This window comes from Salvelinus namaycush, chromosome 1 (assembly GCF_016432855.1).
Source record: "Salvelinus namaycush isolate Seneca chromosome 1, SaNama_1.0, whole genome shotgun sequence".
Classification (NCBI taxonomy): Eukaryota; Metazoa; Chordata; class Actinopteri; order Salmoniformes; family Salmonidae; genus Salvelinus; species Salvelinus namaycush.
Genome location: NC_052307.1, coordinates 35,407,804 through 35,432,664, shown reverse-complemented (window position 1 = coordinate 35,432,664; position 24,861 = coordinate 35,407,804). Strand labels below are relative to the sequence as shown.

Genomic DNA, 24,861 nt, shown 5'->3' with positions numbered 1-24,861 from the left:
ACCTTCTATAAAGCCTGCCTTAGTTAGACACAAAGGAGTGGTTTCCTAGACACAGATTAAAGCTAATCCTAGACAGAAAAAGGACTAGGCTTAATCTGTGTTCAGGAAACGGCCCCAAAGACACTTGATTTTGGTTGACGTTGTTGACTGAAATGTTTACACTGGGCCAGAACATTTGGTTCCTGACTGCTCGTCAGAGAAAGCCCTCACAGCTGGTTTTGTTGAGCTGTTCTGTGCAGTGAGTGAAGACACACCTTTTGACAGCATCTAAGTATTACGTACATGTGGCTTTCAAAAAAAGTGAATAGTCAAGCCAAAACTAAATTGTGAACCCAATGATGACTTTACAGTCATGTGCACGAGCACATGTGAAGTTTTTCAAAGAGAGTGAGGCTACTGGTAACTAACTAAATAAGTAATCATAGGTGTTGCGCTCACAACTGTCTGTGTAATCCTGCTGGACTCTTAAAGGCTTCATTTGCGCACCTCATGGAAGTATGTCCTACAAGCCTACAGCTAATTGCAGAGTGTTATCTTGCTGTTCTGCTCACTCTGCAGGCCCTCGAGTTCACATACCAATCTTATGAGGGGAGTGCAGACCAGAGCTCTCTGAGTTTCAGCTCAAACCATAAGTTTCCATTTTTAAAATGTCTCTGAAATCAAGTGATGACGGACAGCACAGTAGAGTAACAGCTGGATGCCTCAGGGTGATTCTGTTTTTTTTTGTCCATTGAAAAATATGCACATCCAACATCCAAATATTCGCATCAGGTGCAGGACAGAAGAACATATCAAAGATAAAAGAAATGTCCTCAACTCGGGTATGCTCCCATGGTGATTTAATCAGAAGCATTTTTTCCCTTCTTTTTGGGGGGGGGGGGGGGGGGGCAGGTTGGTGGTTAGAGCGTTGGGACAGTAACCGAAAGGTTGCTAGATCGAATCCCCGAGCTGACAAGGTAAAAATCTGTTGTTCTGCCCCTGAACAAGGCAGTGATCCTAGGGCGTCATTGTAATTAAGAATTTGTTCTTAACTGACTTGCCTACTTAGAGGTTAAATAATCAAATAAAAAAACAGCAGCTGCATAGTCTCAGTCTAGCCTACTATGCGCCCTGTCCCTCTGGCCAGCGTAAACGAAGCGGTAACATAGTGTATTTATAGTCCATTTGTTTGTCTGTGAATGTGGATCAAATTTGGTTTATTTTCAAACTTGGGCTGAATAGGCTACCTAGACTTTTTCAATCCGAAATGATTAACTGGAATTAGTCAATAAAACACAATAGCTGACATAGACTGTGAGTTAATTTTGAATTAGGCCTACAGTTGCATAGGGCCGGACTAACCGATGCAAACCTACATAAATCAAGCTCGGCCCTGTGAGTTTTATTGTCTAATCGTGTTGCTTTCTCTGTGTTTGTGTAGTAATACAAACAAGTACAAGTTTGCTGCAGTTTGACAGGGTTTTCATCCTCCCCAAGGCCAGGAGATTTTCCAGGAGTTTTTTTTTTTTAACCATGTGACCTGATTAAAAAAACTGGTTCTATCATAGCCCATATTAAACCTTTTTACAGCAGATTAATCACGTCATACCTTATAAGGTTTTACCTGGTGAGGTTACCAGATAAGGAAGAACTACGGGCCCCAGAAGTTTTTGTCCGCCACACCACTCTGGGACCTGTGATGCCACCTCTGATAGAGATGATAATGATCCAGAGAGCAGTGCTGTAGAGGTCTAGACGTATGAACTCAGCCCTTTGTGATCTCTCCAGCTGTGATATTTACTGAGAGAATATCAGAGTCAGCTTTTCCATTCACTAAGACGTGGGGCACGTGTGGCTAGCTCCACACAGAAGCTCTGTGAAACACAGCCAGGCTTAGGCAAAGCCCTCCACACAGATTCCAAATGGCATCCTATTCCCTATGTAGTTAATAGGGTGCCATTTGGGACATACATAGTCTAATGTTAGCGATGAGGACAGACTAGTGTGGTTCTGTGGTGGGGGATGATGAGAGAGGTATGGGGACTCAAAGTAGGGGCTTTGGCTGGGAACATTTCCGCCCACATTTTAGAGTTTAGAGCAGTGTTCACCAACCTTTTCTGAGTCAAGATCACTTTCCGAGTCAAAATGCAAGCTGAGATCTACCGCTCAGATTTTTTTTTAAACATGACTCAAAAAACTTAAGCCTGTGCCACGTTAACCTATTAAAAACAGTTCTGTAGCAATGAGGTTTTTGCAGTAGACTATAGGCCCAATACATTATCACTGCATATTGGCTATGGTATAATTGCCCTGCCAATGTTGTTCTTCTCAGACCATTTTGTTATTATATTTTTAAAAAATGTAGGTATATGATCACACTGGTAATAGATCATTTGTTGTATTACTTGTGAGGCACAGTTGAGTGAGCATAATCCTTTTTATTGTTTTATTTCAATGGACTGATGGCCTGCATCTGATGGTCAGTCTGAGAGGAGGGAGGGAAGGAGGGAGAGAGCAGCGATGAGGCTGCCTCTCACCCAACTCACCGTCCCTCCGCTCTCCCTCCCTTCGCTGAGAAAAGTCTTCCAGCTGATGGCGAAACTCAAGTCGCACTGCATTATTCTGCCTCATGCACCAATTCATGTTGTGACCAGAGAAAGTTAAATATTCCTTGTGTTAAAAAAGACACAAGCTGCTAATAATAACATAAGCTTATCGAAACAATTTACTATACTCTACTATACTATACTTGATTTGCTCTCTGGGCCTGCCGGGTACGCAGAGTTCTACCTTCAGACACATCATATGGTTAAAAATGGGAACACTTCGCCTTCCCTGTGCTAGGGCTGCTGAATCAAGGGCACCTACTGCCAACAACGTGAAACAAATATAAAATAATTGAAAGGCTTTGTCGTTGGGGGTTTTACAGAAATGTTTGGTGATCGACTAGGAATGCCTTGGCGATCGACCGGTTGGTGACCACTGATTTAGAGGCACTGTTGCCCTTTCATCTTGGGGCACATGCAATGACTTAACGACAATAGCTGGCAAGTCAACCACAAAGAAACCACAAAGAAAAAGTTTCAAGGGGTTAGTTAAGAGAGACGTGAAACCTGAATCTTGCACGGAGTGCCTTTTGGTGTGGAGGCCCCCCCCAAATCGCAGGCAAAACGATTTAGTGTCCCCCTCTTGGCAGTGGATATATTTTTTTGTGGTGTTCCATTTTTTTCCCAGGAATTCTAAACATTTAGTTTAAAAGCAACATTTCTGCAATTCTTCACATTTTGCAATGTGGCAGAGAAACGTTTGAAGTTTTAAAACGAATTTCCTGCAGTTCTACACATTTTGACATGAGTTATGCCATGTTCACATGCTATCTGTGTGAGAGTTACTAATAAAATCCCATGGAGGTCGGGGTACCTGAACACATTCCCTGCATGCCCGGTCAGAAATTTGGTGATGATTAGGCGTAGATAGCAGCCGTTTTACAGACTCCTGACCAATTCTGCGATTTTGTGTGTTTTTAAATCTGATCGTAACTTTTTTTGTACATAATGTCTCTGTCATCATTTCCTATGACCGTAAACAGCATCTGGACATCAGAACAGCGATCACTAACCTCGATTTGGATGACAATTTCTACTTCAATGAGTCAGCATCTTTGGGTGAGACGGAGGGGGGAGGGGTGTGTCTCTTTGTTAACAACAGCTGGTGCACAATCTCTAATGTTATGGACGTCTCGAGCTTTTGCTCGCCTTAGTAAGAATACCTCATGATAAGCTGTAGGGATGTAACGACTCACATTGGTCCCCGATTCAAATGTGTAAGATGCGAGTACATCGGTACGCGGACCCCAAAGCGATCCAAATGTAGCATGCATCGGTCAGAAAATGGATTCAAATGTTACGAATCACCAGTTCACTTTTTTATTATTAAATTATTTCTACCTTCGAAAATACCTCTCATCTTTTGTGACAACTGATGCGTCCTCTCCTTCAGTGTTGAACGAAGCTACAAGTCATTTTGCATGCAGAAGAACCCCAGGCAATATCAGTAGCCTAGTCAAACTATTGCACTGTGCCCGGCTTTGTGCATTGACCAACGTGAGGGAGGCCATCCTGTTCCTGATCTGCCGGCACCTTCAGCATTCAAATGCTAAAATGGCTTGATATTAGGCTTTATTAGGTAAGTGTCAACCTATGTAATTTGCTAGGTTATTGTTATCTATGCACTGTTGAAAATTGTGCTTTACCGGAATAAATGTAACCTACCGGAGACACAACTATAATCTGGCTATATCTGCTGAAGGGGGCTTACAATAGATTGTATTTCAATTGTTCAGGTTCACCATCAGTAATAGTTTTGATCATTTTGCTTTAAACAATCTGCGTATGTGGTCGTTTTTAGATATACTGAGTAAAGTTGATAATTTCATACAAGGACAGAAAAGAAGCTCACTCCATAAATCTTTCAAACGGTCAAAACATGTCATGGCTAATTTAGAACCAATAGTGATACATTACTAACTCAAACACTTAATCTGCAAAAATGACAGGTTAATTAGTGGGTGATGGTGATTTCACAACCAAAGTGGGGCGACAAAAAACATAGGCTACATTGCCCCCCTTATATGATAGTGGTAGTCGGGTGGTAGATGCCTAGTCTACCTTATGGCTCAGCTCAGGTGCCTACATAGTACATACACCATAGACATACATAATTTACACACACACACAAATGCATCGAACCGAAGCGCATTGATTCGTTCTCTAAACAAACCAAATCGTTTCAAACTAAAATGTATCATTCCGGTATCGTATTGAAGCCTATGTATCTAGATACAGTTGAAGTCGGAAGTTTACATACACCTTAGCCAAATACATTTAAACTCAGTTTTTCACAATTCCTGACATTTAATCCTCGTAAAAATGCCCTGTTTTAGGTCATTTAAGATTACCACTTTATTTTAAGAATGTGAAATGTCAGAATAATAGTAGAGAAAATTATTTATTTCAGCTTGTATTTCTTTCATCACATTCCCAGTTGGTCAGAAGTTTACATACACTCAATTATTATTTGGTAGCATTGCCTTTAAATTGTTTAACTTGGGTCAAACGTTTCGGGTAGCCTTCTACAAGCTTCCCACAATAAGTTGGGTGAATTTTGGCCCATTCCTCCTGACAGAGCTGGTGTAACTGAGTCAGGTTTGTAGGCCTCCTTGCTCGCACACGCTTTTTCAGTTCTGCCCATACATTTTCTATGGAATTGAGGTCAGGGCTTTGTGATGGCCACTCCAATACCTTGACTTTGTTGTCCTTAAGCCATTTTTCCACAACTTTGGAAGTATGCTGGGGGTCATTGTCCATTTGGAAGACCCATTTGCGACCAATCTTTAACTTCCTGACTGATGTCTTGAGATTTTGCTTCAATATATCCACATCATTTTCCTTCCTCGTGATGCCATCTGTTTGTGAAGTGCATCAGTCCCTCCTGCAGCAGAGCACCCCCACAACATGATGCTGCCACCCCCATGCTTCACTGTTGGGATGGTGTTCTTCGGCTTGCAAGCTTCCCTCTTTTTCCTCCAAACATAACAATGGTCTTTATGGCCAAACAGTTCTATTTTTGTTTCATCAGACCAGAGGACATTTCTCCAAAAAGTACGATCTTTGTCCCCATGTGCAGTTGCAAACCGTAGTCTGGCTTTTTTATGGCGGTTTTGGAGCAGTGGCTTCTTCTTTGCTGAGCGGCCTTTCAGGTTATGTCTATAGGACTCATTTTACTGTGGATATAGATACTTTTGTACCTGTTTCCTCCAGCATCTTCACAAGGTCCTTTGCTGTTGTTTGGGATTGATTTGCACTTTTCGCACCCAAGTACGTTAATCTCTAGGAAACAGAACGCGTCTCCTTCCTGAGCGGTATGACGGCTGCGTGGTCCCATGGTGTTTATAATAGCGTACTATTGTTTGTACAGATGAACGTGGTACCTTCAGGCGTTTAGAAATTGCTCCCAAGGATGAACCAGACTTGTGGAGGTCAAAAAAAAAAAATCTGAGGTCTTGACTGATTTCTTTTTGATTTTCCCATGATGTCAAGCAAAGAGGCACTGAATTTGAAGGTAGGCCTTGAAATACACCCACAGGACCAATTGACTCAAATTATGTCAATTAGCCTATCGGAAGCTTCTAAAACCATGACATCGTTTTCTGGAATTTTCCAAGCTGTTTAAAGGCACAGTCAACTTAGTGTATGTAAACTTCTGACTCACTGGAATTGTGATACAGTGAATTATAAGTGAAATAATCTTGTGTCATGCAAAATTACTTACTTGTGTCATGCACAAAGTAGATGTCCTAACCGACTTGCCAAAACTATAGTTTGTTAACAATACATTTGTGGAGAGGTTGAAAAACGAGTTTTAATGACTCCACCCTAAGTGTATGTAAACTGCAGACCATACTATTTACCAATAGAGTTTTAATCCCAAAATATTTGTAGCTGTCTATTTACCACCACAAACCAATGCTGGTTTACCACCACAGACCGTACTCAACAAGCTGTATAGGGCCGTAAGCAAAGAATAAAATGCACACCCAGAGGCGGCGCTTCTCGTTGGTCGGTGATTTTAATGCAGGGAAACTGAAATCCATTTTACCTCATTTTTACCAGCATGTCACCTGTTCAACTTTCGGCTACAAAACTAATCTTTACTCCACACACACAAACGCATACAAGGCTCTCCCTAGCCCTCCTTTTGGCAAATCTGACCATAACTCTATCTTCTTGATACCTGCTTACAAGCAAAAACTCAAAAAGGAATTAACAGTTACGCGGTCAGTACAGAAATGGTCCAATGAAACCCAGCCGCAAACTGCCCAGTGATGCGAGCCAACTAGACAAGCTAAATGCATTCTAGGCTCGCTTCGAGGCAAGCATCACTGAACCATGCATGAGAGTAACAGCTGTTCCAGACGACTGTGTGATCTCGCTCTTCATAGCTGATGTGAGTAATGCCTTTAAACAGGTTAACATTCACAAGGCCACAGGGCTAGATGGATTACCAGGACGCGTACTCAGAGCATGCGCTGACCAGATGGCAAGTGTCTTCACTGACATTTTCCACCTCTCCCTGACCCAGTCTGTAATAGCTACATTTTCCAAGCAGACCACCGTAGTCACTGTGCCCAAGAAAGCTAAGGTAACCTGTCTAAATGACTATCGCCCTGTAGCACTCACATATGTAGCCATGAAATGCTTTTAAAGGCTGTTCATGGCTCACATCAACACCCAGACACCCTGGACCCACTCCAATTTGCATACCGCCCCATCAGACCCACAGATGATGCAATCTCTATTGCACTCCACATTTCCCTCTCCCACCTGGACAAGAGGAGCACCTAAGTAAGAATGCTGTTCATTGACCACAGCTCAGCGTTCAACACCAGAGTGCCCTCCAAGCTCATCACTAGGTTCAGGACCCTGGGACTGAACACCTCCCTCTGCAACTGAATCCTGGACTTCCTGATGGGCCGACCCCAGATGCTGAGAGTAGGTAACAACACACCTGCCACGCTGACCCTCAACACGGGGGTCCTTCGGGTGTGTGATTAGTCCCTTTTTGTACTCCCTGATCACCCACGACTACGTGGCCGCGCACGACTCCAACATCATTAAATTTGCTGATGACACGATGGTGGTAGGCCTGATGACTGAGACCTGGCAGTGAGGTGCCAGGACAACACCCTCTCCCTTAACAACCTCTATGCAAGACAAAGAAGTGTGTGACGAAGCATGTGACAAATAACATTTAATTTGATCCAGTGCTCCTCTGAGAAGTTACTGTTTGCTTTCTGTTAAGACTGTTATTAAATAGGAATTCATTTTCTGTTTATTTTCTGTTTATCACACACCATTTTTCCCCAGCTATAGTCATAGCTATATACTTTGGGGACAGTATATGAAGATTAGTACCCAAAAACTCCTGTCCTACTCCATAATCCTTAGGAATGTATCCTCTCACTGCCGTTCAGCTTTTACTGTAGATGATTTAGAGGTGAGGTTTGTGTTTGTGGGGATGTCTGACCTGTGATCAAGCACATGCATTACATTCTGCTCCAACCAGATTTAACATTGAACATTCCTCTTTGTTTATGAAAGGTCATTCTTGGCTATGTACATTTCCTAGCTGGCTTACCATTGAGCTGCATTTATCAATGCAGACGTTATGTACATACCAATGTGTTCTGTTGCAGTAGCAATTTAGGTAACATTTGAGATGCATTCATGCCTGCACTCTGTATCCGACAAGGAACAAACAGGGTACTGTGGGCTCCTAGAAGGAATACAGCCTGAAAGAAGTTTATTCTTGGTTGTTCAAATTTGTGGTCTCAATTGAACGTCAGCTATTGAAACGTCCCCCAGAGAGGTGGTTGATTGAGGTTTATTGAAGGAAGTAATATAAAGTAAAGTAAGGCGTAATGGTGGTTCATAAAGGAGTATTTTTATTTTATTTTATTGTAGTTAGATGATTTATGTGGTAACATGCCTTGAAACAACCTTGTTCTACTTTAATGTATTGACTTCCATTTGTTTTTGCTCCTTTGGTTTGGAGGAATCTCCTACCATGCTGTTACATGAGCTGGGGCTGGAAGGCTAGGTGGAGGCAGGGCTACTGTGGCAGACAGGTAACATCTGTCCTAATGTTAATTGGGATTGAAATTATTTTATCTGTCTGTGTCTCTCACTCACTCACTCACTCACTCACTCACTCACTCACTCACTCACTCACTCACCATTGTACAGCTAACCTTGTTGGGGGACACAATTCAGTCCCATTCAAAAACCTAACCTTCACCCTAAACCTAACCCATACTCTTACCTTAACCCTAACCTCAACTGAAAACCTAACCTTAGCTCCTAACCCTGAACCTAATTCGAATCCTAACACTAATTCTAACCTTAACCCTAAACCCCCTCGAAATGGCATTTGACCTTGTGGGGACTAACAAAATGTCCCCAGTTGGTACATTTTTGTTCATTTACTATTCTTGAGGGGACTTCTGGTCCCCACAAGTATAGTTACACACACACACACACACACAGTGTATACAAAGACACTGTTTCTCCCAAAGCAATAGTTTACGGCCCTTCCATCTTCATTACCTCAGTTTTTCCCCTCAGGCTTAAGGTCAAACCAACCACTTTTTCCTCTGTAAACCTCTGGCCTTGTCATCATAGTAGGGTTCTGTAAAGTGCCATGTCAAGCCTAATAGGAATGGCCCAAGAACTTGACTACTGTGGGGTTGAAAAAGTCATTTGACCTTTGAATTTGAACAGTTGAATGAACTTCTCACATAACTGATGGATTGCTCTCTGGCCATGTAACAACAATGAAAAGTCTACACCCCAGTGCACTGCATTCCCACAATACAATTCAACTGAATGGGATGTTTAGTTTATCCTCTGAAATACACAGTCTAAAATGTAGCCCTTAGTCTCTTACAACTCATAGCTGTGGAAATCAAGATTAGTTTTCACAGTCAATGTGTGAGTTTGTGCCAGTGTGGCACAAACCACGAACTTCTGTGTCTAATTTATAAATGCCACACAGTACTAGTTAAGGACATCGTCTTCCAATTAAAGTCGTTCATCTCAGATTCGACTACAAGTAATAATTGCCTTATTTCTTTAGCCAAATAAGTCAAACTGTAGTTTTTCAGGATTTGTAATAGTTTTGTGGAACATCTGTTTCCACTTTGTCAACAAAGGCTCTTTTTAATGTTTTCTAAGGAGCATGAACAAGTGAAACAGAGACGTGAGGTAAATTGCCTGCACTGCCACATCATAAACACTGTTTCTGGAAAGGACAAATCATCTATTTGTGTTGTGGCTCACAGAATAATCAGCTCCCAACAGTGCTGGTCTAGTCAGCACAGCACATGTGATCTTGAAACAAATGCAGCAAGTCCAGGGAGGGGCAAACTTGATCCCAGGAAGTTACTTTAGCTCAATACTGTTGTGATGTTCTCCAGAAATGATTTGTTCTCTCACTTGGAATGTCTATGTAACCCAGTTTCACAAGGATATTTGGTGATTTCTGTAAGAAGTCAATGGAGTTTAGGGTCTCTATTGGAACCATGTGCTGTAGGCTCCATGGCCATTGTTTTTGCATTAGCACTGTGTTTTGGTGGAGGCTTGAGGTTACAGTCTGGCCTGAGAGGATGAGAAGTAGGTTAATTAAAGATTACACACTAAGTCACACCATTGTCTAATTGCTCCAAACGGACATTCATGTTATAAAGAGTATTGCGCCTCAGTACTGTGAGTGCAAGTGGCACTTGAATCTGGATGATGCATTTGTTTTTAATCATGTTTCATTGGCATGTCTTGTTGGTTTCAATTGCATTTGAAAGGCATATTTCAGTTAATTTCTCAAGGGCAACAAACATCATTGTGGTTGTAACATGTTAGAACTAATGCCCCAAGTGCACTTTCTAGTGTATGATTCTGGGAATGGACTATTGTAGCCTACATAATAAACCTCACACATACCGCAATTGTCAGTGTTAGCCCTTTCTCAATGGGCACAGACGTCAACTCAATGCCTATTCCACGTTAGTTCATCGTAATTTCATTGAAGTGACGTGGAAACAACGTTGATTCAACCAGTGTGTGCAGAGTGGGTTGGCTGATTCTTCTGTCCTGTGGTCAATGCGTAAGATGGCTCTAAATCATTCTATGACACCAGAAAATGAGATGAAACACTCAACTCATGGCAGTTACATTCTGTTCAACTTCAAGCCCGGAGGGTTAGGATGACACAGTCAGTCTGGTCTCATTCCAAGGGACCTCATTTGAAACTTGTTTAGTTGAATGACATATTCTCTTCAACTACCAATGGTAGGCCTACAAATGCACTGTATTGATTTCACGGAGCAGTCATGAGCAAAAGAGAATCACAGCTCAATGAGTTTCCTGAAAGAGGATATTTGATTGACAAACTTTTAGACATTCTTTTCTCATTTACATTGTAATTAATTGTCATTATGTTGCTACAGTGCCTTGCAAAAGTATTTATCCCCCTTGGCGTTTTTCCTATTTTGTAGCATTACAACCTGTACTTTAAATTGATTTTTATTTGGATTCCATGTTATGGACATACACAAAATAGTCCAAATTGGTGAAGTGAAATGAAAAAAATGTATTCTTATTTTTTTTTATTTAAAATAAAAAATTGAAAACTGATGTGTGCAAATGTATTCACCCCTTTGCTATGAAGCCCCTAAATAAGATCTGGTGCAACCAATTATCTTCAGAAGTCACATAATTCGTTAAATAAAGTCCACCTGTGTGCAATCTCAGTGTCACATGATCTCAGTGTATATATACACCTGTTCTGAAAGGCCCCAGAGTCTGCAACACCACTAAGCAAGGGGCACCACCAAGCAAGCGGCACCATGAAGACCAAGGAGCTCTCAAAACAGGTCAGGGACAAAGTTGTGGAGAAGTACAGATCAGGGTTGGGTTATAAAAAATTATCAGAAACTTTGAACATCCCACAGAGCACCATTATATCCATTATTAAAAATGTTAAAGAATATGGCACCAGAACAAACTTGCCAAGAGAGGGCCGCCCACCAAAACTCACAGACCAGGCAAGGAGAGCATTAGTCAGAGAGGCAACAAAGAGACCAAAGATAGCACTGAAGGAGCTGCAAAGCTCCACAGCGGGGAGATTGGAGTATCTGTCCATAGGACCACTAAGCTGTACACTGCACAGAGCTGAAATTTACGGAAGAGTGGCCAGAAAAAAGCCATTGCTTAAAGAAAAAAATAAGCAAATACATTTGGTGTTCACCAAAAGGCATATGGGAGACTCCCCAACCTCAGGAGGCTGAAGAAATTTGTCTTGTCACCAAAAGCACTCACAAACTTTTACAGATGCACAATCAAGAGCATCCTGTCGGGCTGTATCACCGCCTGGTACGGCAACTGCTCCGCCCACAACCGTAAGGCTCTCCAGAGGGTAGTGAGGTCTGCACAACGCATCACTGGGGGCAAACTACCTGCCCTCCAGGACACCTACACCACCCGATGTCACAGGAAGGCCATAAAGATCATCAAGGACAACAACCACCCGAGCCACTGCCTGTTCACCCCGCTATCATCCAGAAGGCGAGGTCAGTACAGGTGCATCAAAGCAGGGACCGAGAGGCTGAAAAAGCTTCTATCTCAAGGCCATCAGACTGTTAAACAGCCACCACTAACATTGAGTGGCTGCTGCCAACATACTGACTCAACTCCAGCCCACTTTAATGATGGAAATTGATCAAAAATGTATCACTAGCCACTTTAAACAATGCCACTTAATATAATGTATATGTATATACTGTACTCTATATCATCTACTGCATCTTGCCATCTTTATGTAATACATGTATCAATAGCCACTTTAAACTATGCCACTTTTATGTTTACATACCCTACATTACTCATCTCATATGTATATACTGTACTCGATACCATCTACTGCATCTTGCCTATGCCGTTCTGTACCATCACTCATTCATATATCTTTATGTACATATTCTTTATCCCTTTACACTTGTGTGTATAAGGTAGTAGTTGTGGAATTGTTAGGTTAGATTACTCGTTGGTTATTACTGCATTGTCGGAACTAGAAGCACAAGCATTTCGCTACACTCGCATTAACATCTGCTAACCATGTGTATGTGACAAATAAAATTTGATTTGATTTTAAACATATGGAAGAAGGTACTCTGGTCAGATGAGACAAACATTTAGCTTTTTGGCCATCAAGGGAAACGCTATGTCTGGCGCAAACCCAACACCTCTCATCACCCCGAAACATGGTGGTGGCAGCATCATGCTGTGGGGATGTTTTTCATCGGCAGGGCCTGGGAAACTGGTCAGAATTGAATGAATGATAGATGGCTACATGCAGGGACATTTTTGAGGGAAACCTGTTTTCAGTCTTCCAGAGATTTGAGACTGGGATGTAGGTTCACCTTCCAGCAGGACAATGACCCTAAGCATACTGCTAAAGCAACACTCAAGTGATTTAAGGGAAAACATTTAAACGTCTTTTAATGGCCTAGTCAATGCCCAGACCTCATTCCAATTGAGAATCTGTGGTATGACTTAAAGATTGTTGTACACCAGCGGAACTTGAAGGAGCTGGAGCAGTTTTGCCTTGAAGAATGGGCAAAAATACCAGTGGCTAGATGTGCCAAGCTCATAGAGACATATCCCAAGAGACTTGCAGCTGAGATTGCTGCAAAAGGGGGCTCTACAAAGTATTGACTTTGGGGGGTGAATAGTTATGCACGCTCAAGTGTTCTGTTTTTTTTGTTGTCTTATTTCTTGTTTGTTTCCCAATAAAAAATATTTAGCATCTTCAAAGTGGTAGGCATGTTGTGTAAATGATACAACCCCCCCAAAAAAAATCAATTTTAATTCCAGGTTGTAAGGCAACAACATAGGACAAATGTGAAGGGTGGTGAAGACTTTCGCAAGCCACTGTATATAGACATCATAGATGAACTAATTGATTCCGGATGATAGCAACAATGAGACAGTCAGAGAGAGGGGCCACTAGCTTCCTCTCCTTTGCTCCTGTCTCTACCTCCTCACAGACGCATCCCACTAATGGCTTTTCCATCTGCTGCACCTTCCCCCCCCCCTGCTGCCAATTCCTGGAAACCTCTCCCCCAAAGTGCATAGAAACAAGCCACATATGTTAGAAGTATCTCACCGGCTGCTGTTTTTCTGCTGTGCTATTCTACAACAACACCGCTGCAATCAACAGGCATTTATTTTCTAGACATTTGAATGAGGCACCGAGGAAAGTGCAGTCCTGAACTCTAAACAGGAAGTCAATCATTAAAGGGGTTGGGTGCCCAATAGCAAGGAGGGAAGGTGGAGGTTGGGTTGCCATGCGAGTTTCAGTTAGTGGAACAAGTTCACTCCCTTTCTTTAACAGCAAAACAAATTAAAGAGGAGGGGTATTCAGAATAATATTTTGATGACTGGCTTCTATGTAAGACTGTTAGGTTTAAGTACAGCTTGAGAGACTGCTTCATCCGTACAGGTAAATCCTGTATGTTAGAGTTATTAGCCAGTGATAGTGTTTGTCTTGGCCAGTATAAGTCTGTTGGGAGGAAATTGTATTTTTATTCTATCATGCCTGTCAGAGCAGTTGTATCTTCTATCTGTGTATTCATCTCTGTAATACGTTTTGGAGTCGGGTCATTTTATTCATGTTAAGTACTATACCTGTTCACTATTAATGTAAAGTTCTGGAGGAGGTGATAAGTCTGTTATCTGCGAGAATCCTGCTTGACGGTCGCTATGGGCCCTGATTAAAAGCAACTGCACTACATGGGAAATAGCGTGCCATTTGGGAGGCAACCTTGGTTTTTATTGGGCAGACTTTCTTCAAAGTACAGTATACTACCAGATAATCTAAAACAGACAAGGTCGCTATCACCACAGTTTCCTCAATTATCATGTCGTCATGTCACAGGGTTGGAACCCCCAGATAGTTTTACATCCTCGGCATGCTGCATCTCTTCACTCCACTCACTGGTTAATCCTATCACTGCCGAGATCCAAGCAAAAATCGGCTTTTTCATTTATCTGACTTTCTTTTATAAGCATGTCCAGACCTTTATATTTAACCTCACAATGAAGTGTTTTACCATGTTCTTTTCAGGACAACCATGGCTACAAGTAGAATGTAAAACAAGTTGACATAAAGAGTTGCATTCATTCGTTTTATTGACAAATGTGAATGAAAAAAGAAGGTCCTCCAGAGCAAGAACCTGATACAAAGGAATTTATATGAATGCTGTAAGTACAGAAATAGTTTGCTCAGTGGGAAATGAATTTCCACATGGTCAGTGACAACTTTGTGACAGCAACTATGTGAGCTTATTACAGTATTATAGACACTGCAGTGGCGGTCGGGTGCTGTTTAAGATTAGGGGGGATTTTTTTTTTTTTATCAGCATGGCCTTTTATAATAACATTGATAGGTTTAGATACTCAAATTTCCGCTATACCCATCATGAGGCTGCTACAACCTAGCCTACGAATGAAAGTTTGTGGACACCTGCTCGTCGAACATCTCATTCCAAAATCATGGGTATTAATATGGAGTTGGTCCCCCTTTGCTGCTATAACAACTTCCACTCTTCTGGGAAGGCTTTCCACTAGATGTTGGAACATTTCTGCAGGGACTTGCTTCCATTCAGCCACGAGCATTAGTGAGGTCGGGCACTGATGTTAAGCGATTAGGCCTGGCTCGCAATAGGCATTCCAATTCATCCCAAAGGTGTTTGATGGGGTTGAGGTGAGGGCTCTGTGCAGGCCAGTCAAGTTCTTCTACACCAATTGCAACAAACTATTTCTGTATGGACCTCGCTTTGTGCACGGGGATATTGTCATGCTGAAACATACAAACAGCATCATCACTTTGCTCATTGTATAATTCCTTCTCGCATCTAAGCGCTCTCCTCCTCTAACCTTTTCCCACAACTTGTGGACTTCAGTGCACAAAACAACAGCTGTCTGTGACCAGGAGAAAAAAACTTTCAAAACTAAACCTTCATACCATAAACACTAAATGCTACACAAAGCCTACATTGTTGTCACCGTATTAGCTAACGTCATAGTCAACATAGCTACTAACTAAACCCGCTACAATCATGCAGCACAGTGTACAGCAAGCTGTTTACCAGTTACACCAGCAGGCCCCAGTGGCAATAAATGTATAAAACCGAAAGCTTACCTTGACTTGGAAGACTTAGCCTGCTAGCTAACATAAATAGCATTCCTCTCTGTTTGAGCTGGGTGTTTTAGTAGGATAAATTAGCTAGCTGCATTAGCTAGCTAAGTGAAAGTGAAAAAAATACAACAAAATATAGCTAGCTAGCTCTCTCTCTCTTTCTACTTAAATTTTGAATAAATTAATTTGTTCAAAACTGTTCAACTATTCCCTTTCTCTCTCTTTGAGTCAACTACTCACCACATTGTATGTACTGCATTGCTAGCTAGATGTAGCTTATGCTTTCAGTACTAGATTCATTCTCTGATCCTTTGATTGGGTGGACAACATGTCAGTTCATGCAGCAAGAGCTCTGATAGGTTGGAGAACGTCCTCCGGAAGTCATCATAATTACTGTGTAAGTCTAGGGGGTGAGAACCATGAGGTGAGAACCATGAGCCTCCTAGGTTTTCTATTGAAGTCATTGTACCCAGAAGAGGATGGAAAATAGCTGTCCTCCGGCTATACCATGGTGCTACCCCAGAGAGTGCTGTTGAGGCTACTGTAGACCTTCATTTCAAAACAGTGTGTTTTAATCCGTTATTTGGTGACGTGAATATATTTAGTTTGATCTAAAAATGATAACTTTTTTAATGTTTCACTATTTTTATTTTTATGAAATTCACTGAGAAGGATGATCCTCCCCTTCCTCCTCGAAGGAGCCTCCACTGAGACACTAAGTGTCTACACCACCACTCTTGTCAGGAGGGCGCAACAGCAGCTGAAGAAATTTGGCATGTCACACCAGGTCCTCTCTAAATGCTACCGCTGCACCACGTGTTCTGACCGGTTGCATCATGGCCTGGTACGGGAATTGCTCCGTCCACGAACGCAAGGCCCTCAAGCGGCTGGTGAAGACGGCTCAGTACATCACTGGGAAAGTGAACCCACCCATCCAGGACAGTTACTCAAAACGGTGCCTGAGAAAGGCATGCAGCATCATCAAGAACCCCATACACCGAGCAATGAGCTGTTCGCACACGTACACATAAATACATTTCGTGCTACACACATATCAAAACTGCCGCAACCAGACTCTTATGATTGCTAAATACTGCACAATTTAAACATTTCCCCCCCAATCCCCTCTTCCCCAAAACACGTGTAAATATTGGACTATAAATTGTGCCTTCTGCTATTATACTTACTGTGCATTCTGAAAGTATTCAGACCACTTCCCTTTGTCCACATGTTGTTATGTTACAGACTTATTCTAAAAAAAATGTTTTTTAAATTCTCAGCAATCTTCACACAATATCCCATCATACAATTTTTAAATGTATACAGATTAAAAAAACAGAAATACCTTGCCTACATAAGTATTCAAACCCTTTCCTATGAGACTCGAAATTGAGCTCAGGTGCATCCTGTTTCCATTGATCCTCCTTGTGATGTTTCTACAACTTGATTGCAGTCCACTTGTGGTTAATTAAATTGATTTGGAAAGGCACACACTTGTCTACTGTATATAAGGTCCCACAGTTGACAGTGCATGTCAGAGCAAAAACCAAGCCAATGAGTTCGAAGGAATTGTCCGTAGACTCCCGAGACAGGATTATGTCGAGGCACAGATCTGGGGAAGGGTACCAAACAATTTCTGCAGCATTGAAGGTACCTAAGAACACAGTGGCCTCCATCATTCTTAATTGGAAGAAGTTTGGAACCACCAAGACTTTTCCTAGAGCTGGCCGCCCAGCCAAACTGAGCAATCGGGCGAGAAGGGCCTTCTCCAGGGAGGTGACCAAGAACCCTATGGTCACTCTGACAGAGCTCCAGAGTTCCTCTGTGGAGATGGGAGGAACTTCCAGAAGGACAAACATCTCTGCAGCACTCCACCAATCAGGCGTTTGATGGTGGAGTGGCCAGACGGAAGCCAATCCTCAGTAAAAGGCACATGACAGCCTGCTTGGAATTTGACAAAAGGCACCTAAACGACTCTCAGACCATGAGAAACAAGATTCTCTGGTCTGATGAAACCAAGATTGAACTCTTTGGCCTGAATGCCAAGCGAAACATCTAGAGGAAACCTGGCACCATCCCTACGGTGAAGCATGGTGGTGGCAGCATCATGCTGTTGGGATGTTTTTCAGTGGCAGGAACTGGGAGACTAGTCAGGATCAAGGGAAAGATTAACAGAGCCAAGTACAGAGAAATCCTTGATGAAAACTTGCTCCAGATCGCTCAGGACCTCAGGCTTGGGGCAAAGATTCACCTTGCAACAGGACAACAACCCTAAGCCCACAGCCAAGACAACGCAGGAGTAGCTTCGGGACAGGTATCCAGTGGCCCAGATCGAACATCTCTGGAGAGACCTGAAAATAGCTGTGTAGCAACGCTCCCCATCCAACCTGACAGAGCGAGAGGATCTGAGAGGATCTGCAGAGATGAATGGGAGAAACTCCCCAAATACAGTTGTGCCAAGCTTGTAGCGTCATACCCAAGAAGACTCCAGGCTGTAATCGCTGCCAAACGGGCTTCAACAAAGTACTGAGTAAAGGGTCTGAATACTTATGCAAATGTGATATTTCAGTTTTTTATTTTTAATACATTTGCAAACATTTCTAAAAACCTGTTTTTGAGTTGTCATTATGGGGTATTGTGTGTGTAGATTGATGAGGGAAAAAATATATGTAATCCATTTTAGAATAAGGCTGTAACGTAACAAAATGTGGGAAAACTCAAGGGGTCAGAATACTTTCCGAATGCACTCTACGCTTAAATGTTTATTCGATTCTACTGAGCCATTTACTTTATGTTCGTATTATTATATTTTCTTATTTCTTATTGTTGTAGAATTGCTGAGAAAAAACCTGTAAGTAACCATTTAGTTGGACGGTGTATACCTTGTGTATCCTGTACATACAACTAATAAAACTTGAAACTCGAAACTCCTGGGATTTCCTATTATTTTCTATGTAGAAGAACCCCTTACCGTTTAGCAATTATTGTGAACCTTGTGAGCATCGTAGAGCAAAACATGTTACCTGTGTGTTCATGAAAGTCTTAGATTTTCATAGATAGTCAAATAGTTTGTAGCTCAAAACATTCTACAGAGGTTTTTGTAAAAAGTCCTGGCCCCGGGCCCCTTCAGGATCCACCCTTGTCTCACAAACACCTCTTTAGCTCAGCTCCCATTAATCACACAGACTAATGGTTGGTACTGTATCAATGGTTGCAGAAGAAATAGAAAAGAGACAAATCCAATTATACAACCCAGAAGTATGAAGCTTAAACACACAATGTTTGAAAGGGGTTAGAAGTCCAAAACACACCAGAAGTAAGGTGGGACTGTTGGAGTTAATGTGGTCATCTTTGGGAAAAAACAGTCGAGGAAAGAGTAGACAGATCTTTTTCAGTTTCTCTGTGGTTCGGTGGCATCTGAACATTTCTGTGGAATGATGTCGATGACGTTTCAGGAAAACCTTTTCATGGAGATGTAACTGGCCCTATGGGCCCTGGTCAAAAGTAGTACACTACATTGGGAATAGGCTTCCATTTGAGACACAAGCCAGTGGCTTTAGGTCTGAGAGGACAGGACCTGGGTTTGATTTGTTTCTCAGCCAGACCTTTCTCAGCCTATCCGCTAAGAAAAGACAAATATCCATCAGACAGTACTTCTCTCCTCTCCTCTGTTGCCCATGGCCTACACTTTCACGTAGCGCAGGAACGTGGGTTGGGGTTTTGGAAGAGAGGCTGTTTATTCAAACCCCCAACAGGAATCACAGAGGAAGGTCTCCAAGTTACTTTTTGACACAGACAGACATGTAGACAGATATACGCTGCCTTTGAAGTGATACAGTATTGATCTGGTAATGCTTGCAGGAGAAGAGAGAAACACCTCAGGCAAGTCAGCATGTCACTCTCACCACAGATGGTTCAATAAGTGGAACAATATTCAAATCTTATTTCTTGTAATATTACAGTAAATGAAAGATCTTTGGTGGAGAGTTGCCATTGATTTTACAACCAATCATAATGCTTTGTGGGTGTTTTTCTCTATCTAGAACAAAAAGTTAATCTGCACACTGGTAAAATGCTACGAAAGTGTTTAATAGGCCAACGTTTTGACCCCAGACTGGGTTTTAGTCACCTACCAGCATCTTTCCAGTGACACCCTTTAAAAAGTGACTAGAAAGTGTTGTATGAGTTGCCATGGTCACTCCTTTGATATCCTTGTTCAAAAGCCAAGCAGTTGCAGTACAGCTGGGTCTGAGCTGTCATTAATTAGGTGATGGGATTGTAAAAATGTTTGGGTATTCTGTAGAGGCTTTACGAGGGAATGCAATTAGAGTGCCGAGGGGGGGGGGGGGGGGGGGGGGGGGGGGGTCGATGCCTTGCCTCCAGTATACGATTATGTAACAAGGGAAAACGGCCAAATGTACTCACATGTGGAGTGGTTATTTTGAAGATGATAAGGAAAAGACCATAGAGTAAGAGAGGACCATAGAGGACCACAGGGGAAGAGACCATAATTTATAATGAAATATATTTTTACAATACAGATGCCTCTTGGCCTATGAATGTGAAATTAACCCTACCACATATTAACATATATGATATGCTCAATACCTTGCTCATTCAATTACTGAAAGCAGAGATATTGTATTAGCTGATACTCATATACTCAAATATGTACGTTTTTGTTCACAGAGTTTAAACATTCAGGTGGAGGACGTGCGTATCCGGGCCATTCTGTCGTCATATCGCAAGCGCATCCCAGTGACGGAGGGCTACGTGGAGGTGAAGGACGGGGGGAAGTGGAAGCAGATCTGTGATGTGGAGTGGACCAAGCACAACAGCAGAGTCATCTGTGGCATGTTCGGTTTCCCCGGAGAGAGGAAGTACAACGCCAGAGTCTACAAGTGAGTGAGAGCCGGGACTTTACTTAACTGAATCCTCTTTGTCCCCTTTGGGACTTAAGGCCACAATGAGCTCCCTCTGTTTCTTCCTGTCCTTGGCTAAAGGGATGGGAGTGTAGAGATTAATACTATATTCGTCTCTATGGATGGGGCGTGGCAGCAGTGTCCATTATATTGGAGTGTTATGGAGCAGGACAACTGCACGTACAAGTAAGTACGCCTTGTCCGAGCCAGAATGGCCCATATCCTGTTTCTGTAGCGTGAGGCCGCTTGATGTACAAGTACATCCCCTGGACAGGACACTACTGTGCATACTGTATGTTTTTCTTGCAAAATGCTTATTATGTCAACTTGAGAGACCTTGTTTTGATCAAGCACAGGCCTATATTCAATGTATCATTTACACTTACTTTCCCAGTTACTCTCCTAGGCCCAGTGCAACAAAGCAGTAACAGACCCATACCTCATGTTAGTCAAGATTAATTATTGGTACACGACACAGAAACCTTGACTCTTAAGCTCTCCACTCACTCCACTCCATTATTTAGCACGTGTACGTGCACATGGGTGGAGTCGGATATTTTGGAGCAACGCGCACCTTTTTGTAACATGATACACTACTACATGACCAAAAGTATATGAACACCTGCTCGTTAACCATCTCATTCCAAAATCATGGGCATTAATATGGAGTTGGTCCCTCCTTTGCTGCTATAACAGCCTCTACTCTTCTGGAAAGGCTTTCCACTAGATTTTGGAACATTTCTGCGGGGACTTGCTTCCTTTCAGCCACAAGATCATTAGTGAGGTCAGACACTGATTTTGGGCGATCAGGCCTGGCTCGCAGTCTGCATTCCAATTCATCCCAAAGGTGTTCGATGGAGTTGAGGTCAAGGCTCTGTGCAGGCCAGTCAAGTTCTTCCACACTGATTTCGACAAACCATTTCTGTATGGACCTCACTTTGTGCACGGGAGCATTGTCATGCTGAAACAGTAAAGGACCTTCCCCAAACTGTTGCCACAAAGTTGAAAGCATAGAATCATCTAGAATTCATTGTATGCTGTGGCGTTAAGATTTCCCTTCACTAGAACTAAGGGGCCTAGCCTGAACCATGAAAAACAGTCCCAGACCATTATTCCTCCACCAAACTTTACAGTTGGCACAATGCATTGGAGCAAGTAGCGTTCTCCTGGCATCCGCCAAACCCAGATTCGTCCGTCGGACTGCCAGATGGTGAAGCGTGATTCATCACTACAGAGAACACATTTCCATTGCTCTAAAGTCCAATGGTGGTGAGCGTTACACCACTCCAGCCGACGCTTGGCATTGTGCATGGTAATCTTAGGCTTGTGTGAGGCTGCTCGGCCATGGAAACCCATTTCACGAATCTCCCGATGATCAGTTATTGTGCTGACATTGCTTCCCGAGGCAGTTTGTAACTCGGTAGTGAGTGTGAGATGATTTTTTATGATCCTGGACTTCCTGATGGGCCAACCCCAGGTGGTGAGGGTAAGCAACAACACCTCCACCACGCGCTGACCCTCAACACGCAGGCCCCCCAAGGGGTTGTGCTTAGTCCCTTTCTGTACTCCCTGTTCACACACTACTACATGGCCACGCACGACTCCAACACCATCATCAAGTTTGCTGACGACACGACGTTAGTAGGCCTGATCACTGACAGCAATGATACATCCTACAGGGAGGATGTCAGAGAATGGTGCCAGCATCTCCCTCAACTACAGAGGGTGGTGCGGACGGCCTAGTACATCACTAGGGCTAAGCTCCCTGCCATCCAGGACATTTATATCAGAGGAAGACCCGGAAAATTTCCAAAGACCTCAGCCAACTCAGCAATGTACTGTTGTCTCCACTACCATCTGGAAAAAGGTACAGGAGAATCAGGTCTCGGACCAACAAGCTTAGAGACAGCTTCTATCTCCAAGAAATTAGACTGCTGAATAGCTAACCGATGGCTGCTCAACCATCGTCTAGCTGCATTTACTCAATCTGCATTGACTTTATGCACACTCTCAGGTCTCTATCCACACACACTGTCACTCTCTCACACACACACACACGCATGCGCACACACACACACACACACACACACACACACACACACACACACACACACACACACACACACACACACACACACACACACATAGCGCACACACACACACACACACACATAGCGCACACACACACACACACACACACACACACACACACACACACACACATAGCGCACACACAAACACACACTCACACATACAGACACCACACACACTTACACACACCTTAGAGGATACTGGTGTGAGGAGCTATGGGGGATGGGCTCATTATAATGGCTGGAATGGAATAAATGGAATGGTTTCAAACACATCAAACATATGGAAACCAGATGTTTGGCTCCATTCCATGAATTCCATTCCAGCCATTACATTGATCCCGTCCTCCTATAGCTCCTCCTATAGCTCCTCCTATAGCGCCTCGATGCTGCTACTATTTATTATTACTTATCCGGCTGCCTAGTCACTTTTTACCCCTGCCTACATGTATGCGTATATTACCTCAACTTACACCATATCCCTGCACATTGGCCTTGTACAGTATATAGTTTACACTTTTTAAAAAATATATTTTTGTTAATAGCTTAAGACCAAAAATATGCTGATTAAGAGATTTCATATGTAAGGCTGCCACTCGCCGTTATGCTGCAACCCCGTAATTATAGTGCAGGTTGGGGGAACCGGGGCGGAAGGGCTAGGGGGGGGGGGGGCTGGGGAAGGGGAAGGGGGGGCAGGGAAGGGGGAATGATTTATTGAGAGGTTCTTCTGGGTGGGAAGCGACCAATGAGTGGGTTTCCCTGTGGGTCATGCTTTTTATTTTACACCCATGGGCTTATCAACACTAAAGATAACAATTACCTTTCAGATAAAAGAATGGTAACACTAGCTATTATCTTCAAAATGAAACTCTGCATACAAATGAGACACACACACATCAAATGAATCTAACTTAGTGACAACCGATGTGACATATTCAAAACACTACTATCAGAGCCTATTTCAGTGTGAAGACAAAGATGTTGTTGTCATACTGTATATTGTGTGCATGTACTCAAACAAGAAAGGAACACCAATGCAAGTTTTATATTTCAACATGACTCAATACATGACAAACAGCAGACTGTAAGCACACATACAGTAAAAATGAAAACAAAAATAGACCTATTTGTACTACTGTACTGTACAGTATGTTAGATCAATTGTACGGAATAGATAAAGAAACGGTCAAAATTTAGTAAAATCACAATCAAACCTCAAGAAACAAATACTCTATTGCGAAAACAAAATTAGTCATGTCTGTTGTTTTGGTCCCGCCACAGATTTTCATCAACATCACAGGCGATATCCTCCCTGGCCAGACAGCGGTGGAAATATCTTCTGGCATGACGCATCCACCCATAACAGGACTCTGCTGGAATGTCACCACAGGCCTCCTCCATTGCCTGGAGAAGGGCCATACGTTCATGGGGTTTGCGATCATACACCTTCCACGCCATGCTGAAAACAACTCCTCAATGGATTTGAGAATTGGCAATATGGTGGGAGATAAAGAATTGTAAACCTGGGATAGTCATGGAAGCAGTTGCTGACCTGAGTAGCCCGATGGAAACCTATGTTGTCCCAAATTAGAACATACATTTGCTGCTCAGCATCACCTGGCACTCTCTGCTCTGGGTGAAAAAGATTGTCATGTACTGTAAGGTGTTCAGGAAATTAAGGAGATGGGCAGTGTTGAATGGTCCAAGGGTGGCATGGCGGTGGATGACCCCATTTGAGGTTCATAGCTGCGCATATGGTGACATTTCCCCCGCGGTGGCCACAGTGCATTAGGAAACTATTCAGTTCCCTTTACTTTTTCCTCATTTTGTTACGTTACAGCCCTCATAAATCTACACACAATACCCCATAGTGACAAAGCGAAAACAGGTTTCAGAAATGCAAATGTCAATAAACAGAAATACCAAATGTTTCTCCATGAGCTCAAAAGGGCATTAGGTATCATGAATAAAGGCAAATCACCTGGTTGTGACGGTATTCCTCCTGAGGTCTATTGAGGTCCACTGTTACTTGAAATGATTAATACAGCACTAATTTTTAT

General features: G+C 42.7%; 1 protein-coding gene across 1 annotated transcript in view; it reads left to right on the top strand.

Annotated features, from left to right (window-relative positions):
• Positions 1–24,861, top strand: part of LOC120041372 (lysyl oxidase homolog 2B-like) — a 66,175-nt gene that overhangs the window by 13,406 nt on the left and 27,908 nt on the right. Inside the window, exon 4 of the mRNA XM_038986359.1 lies at positions 20,479–20,690. Coding sequence (XP_038842287.1) covers positions 20,479–20,690 — 212 coding nt within the window. The remainder of the gene's footprint in view (positions 1–20,478; positions 20,691–24,861) is intronic.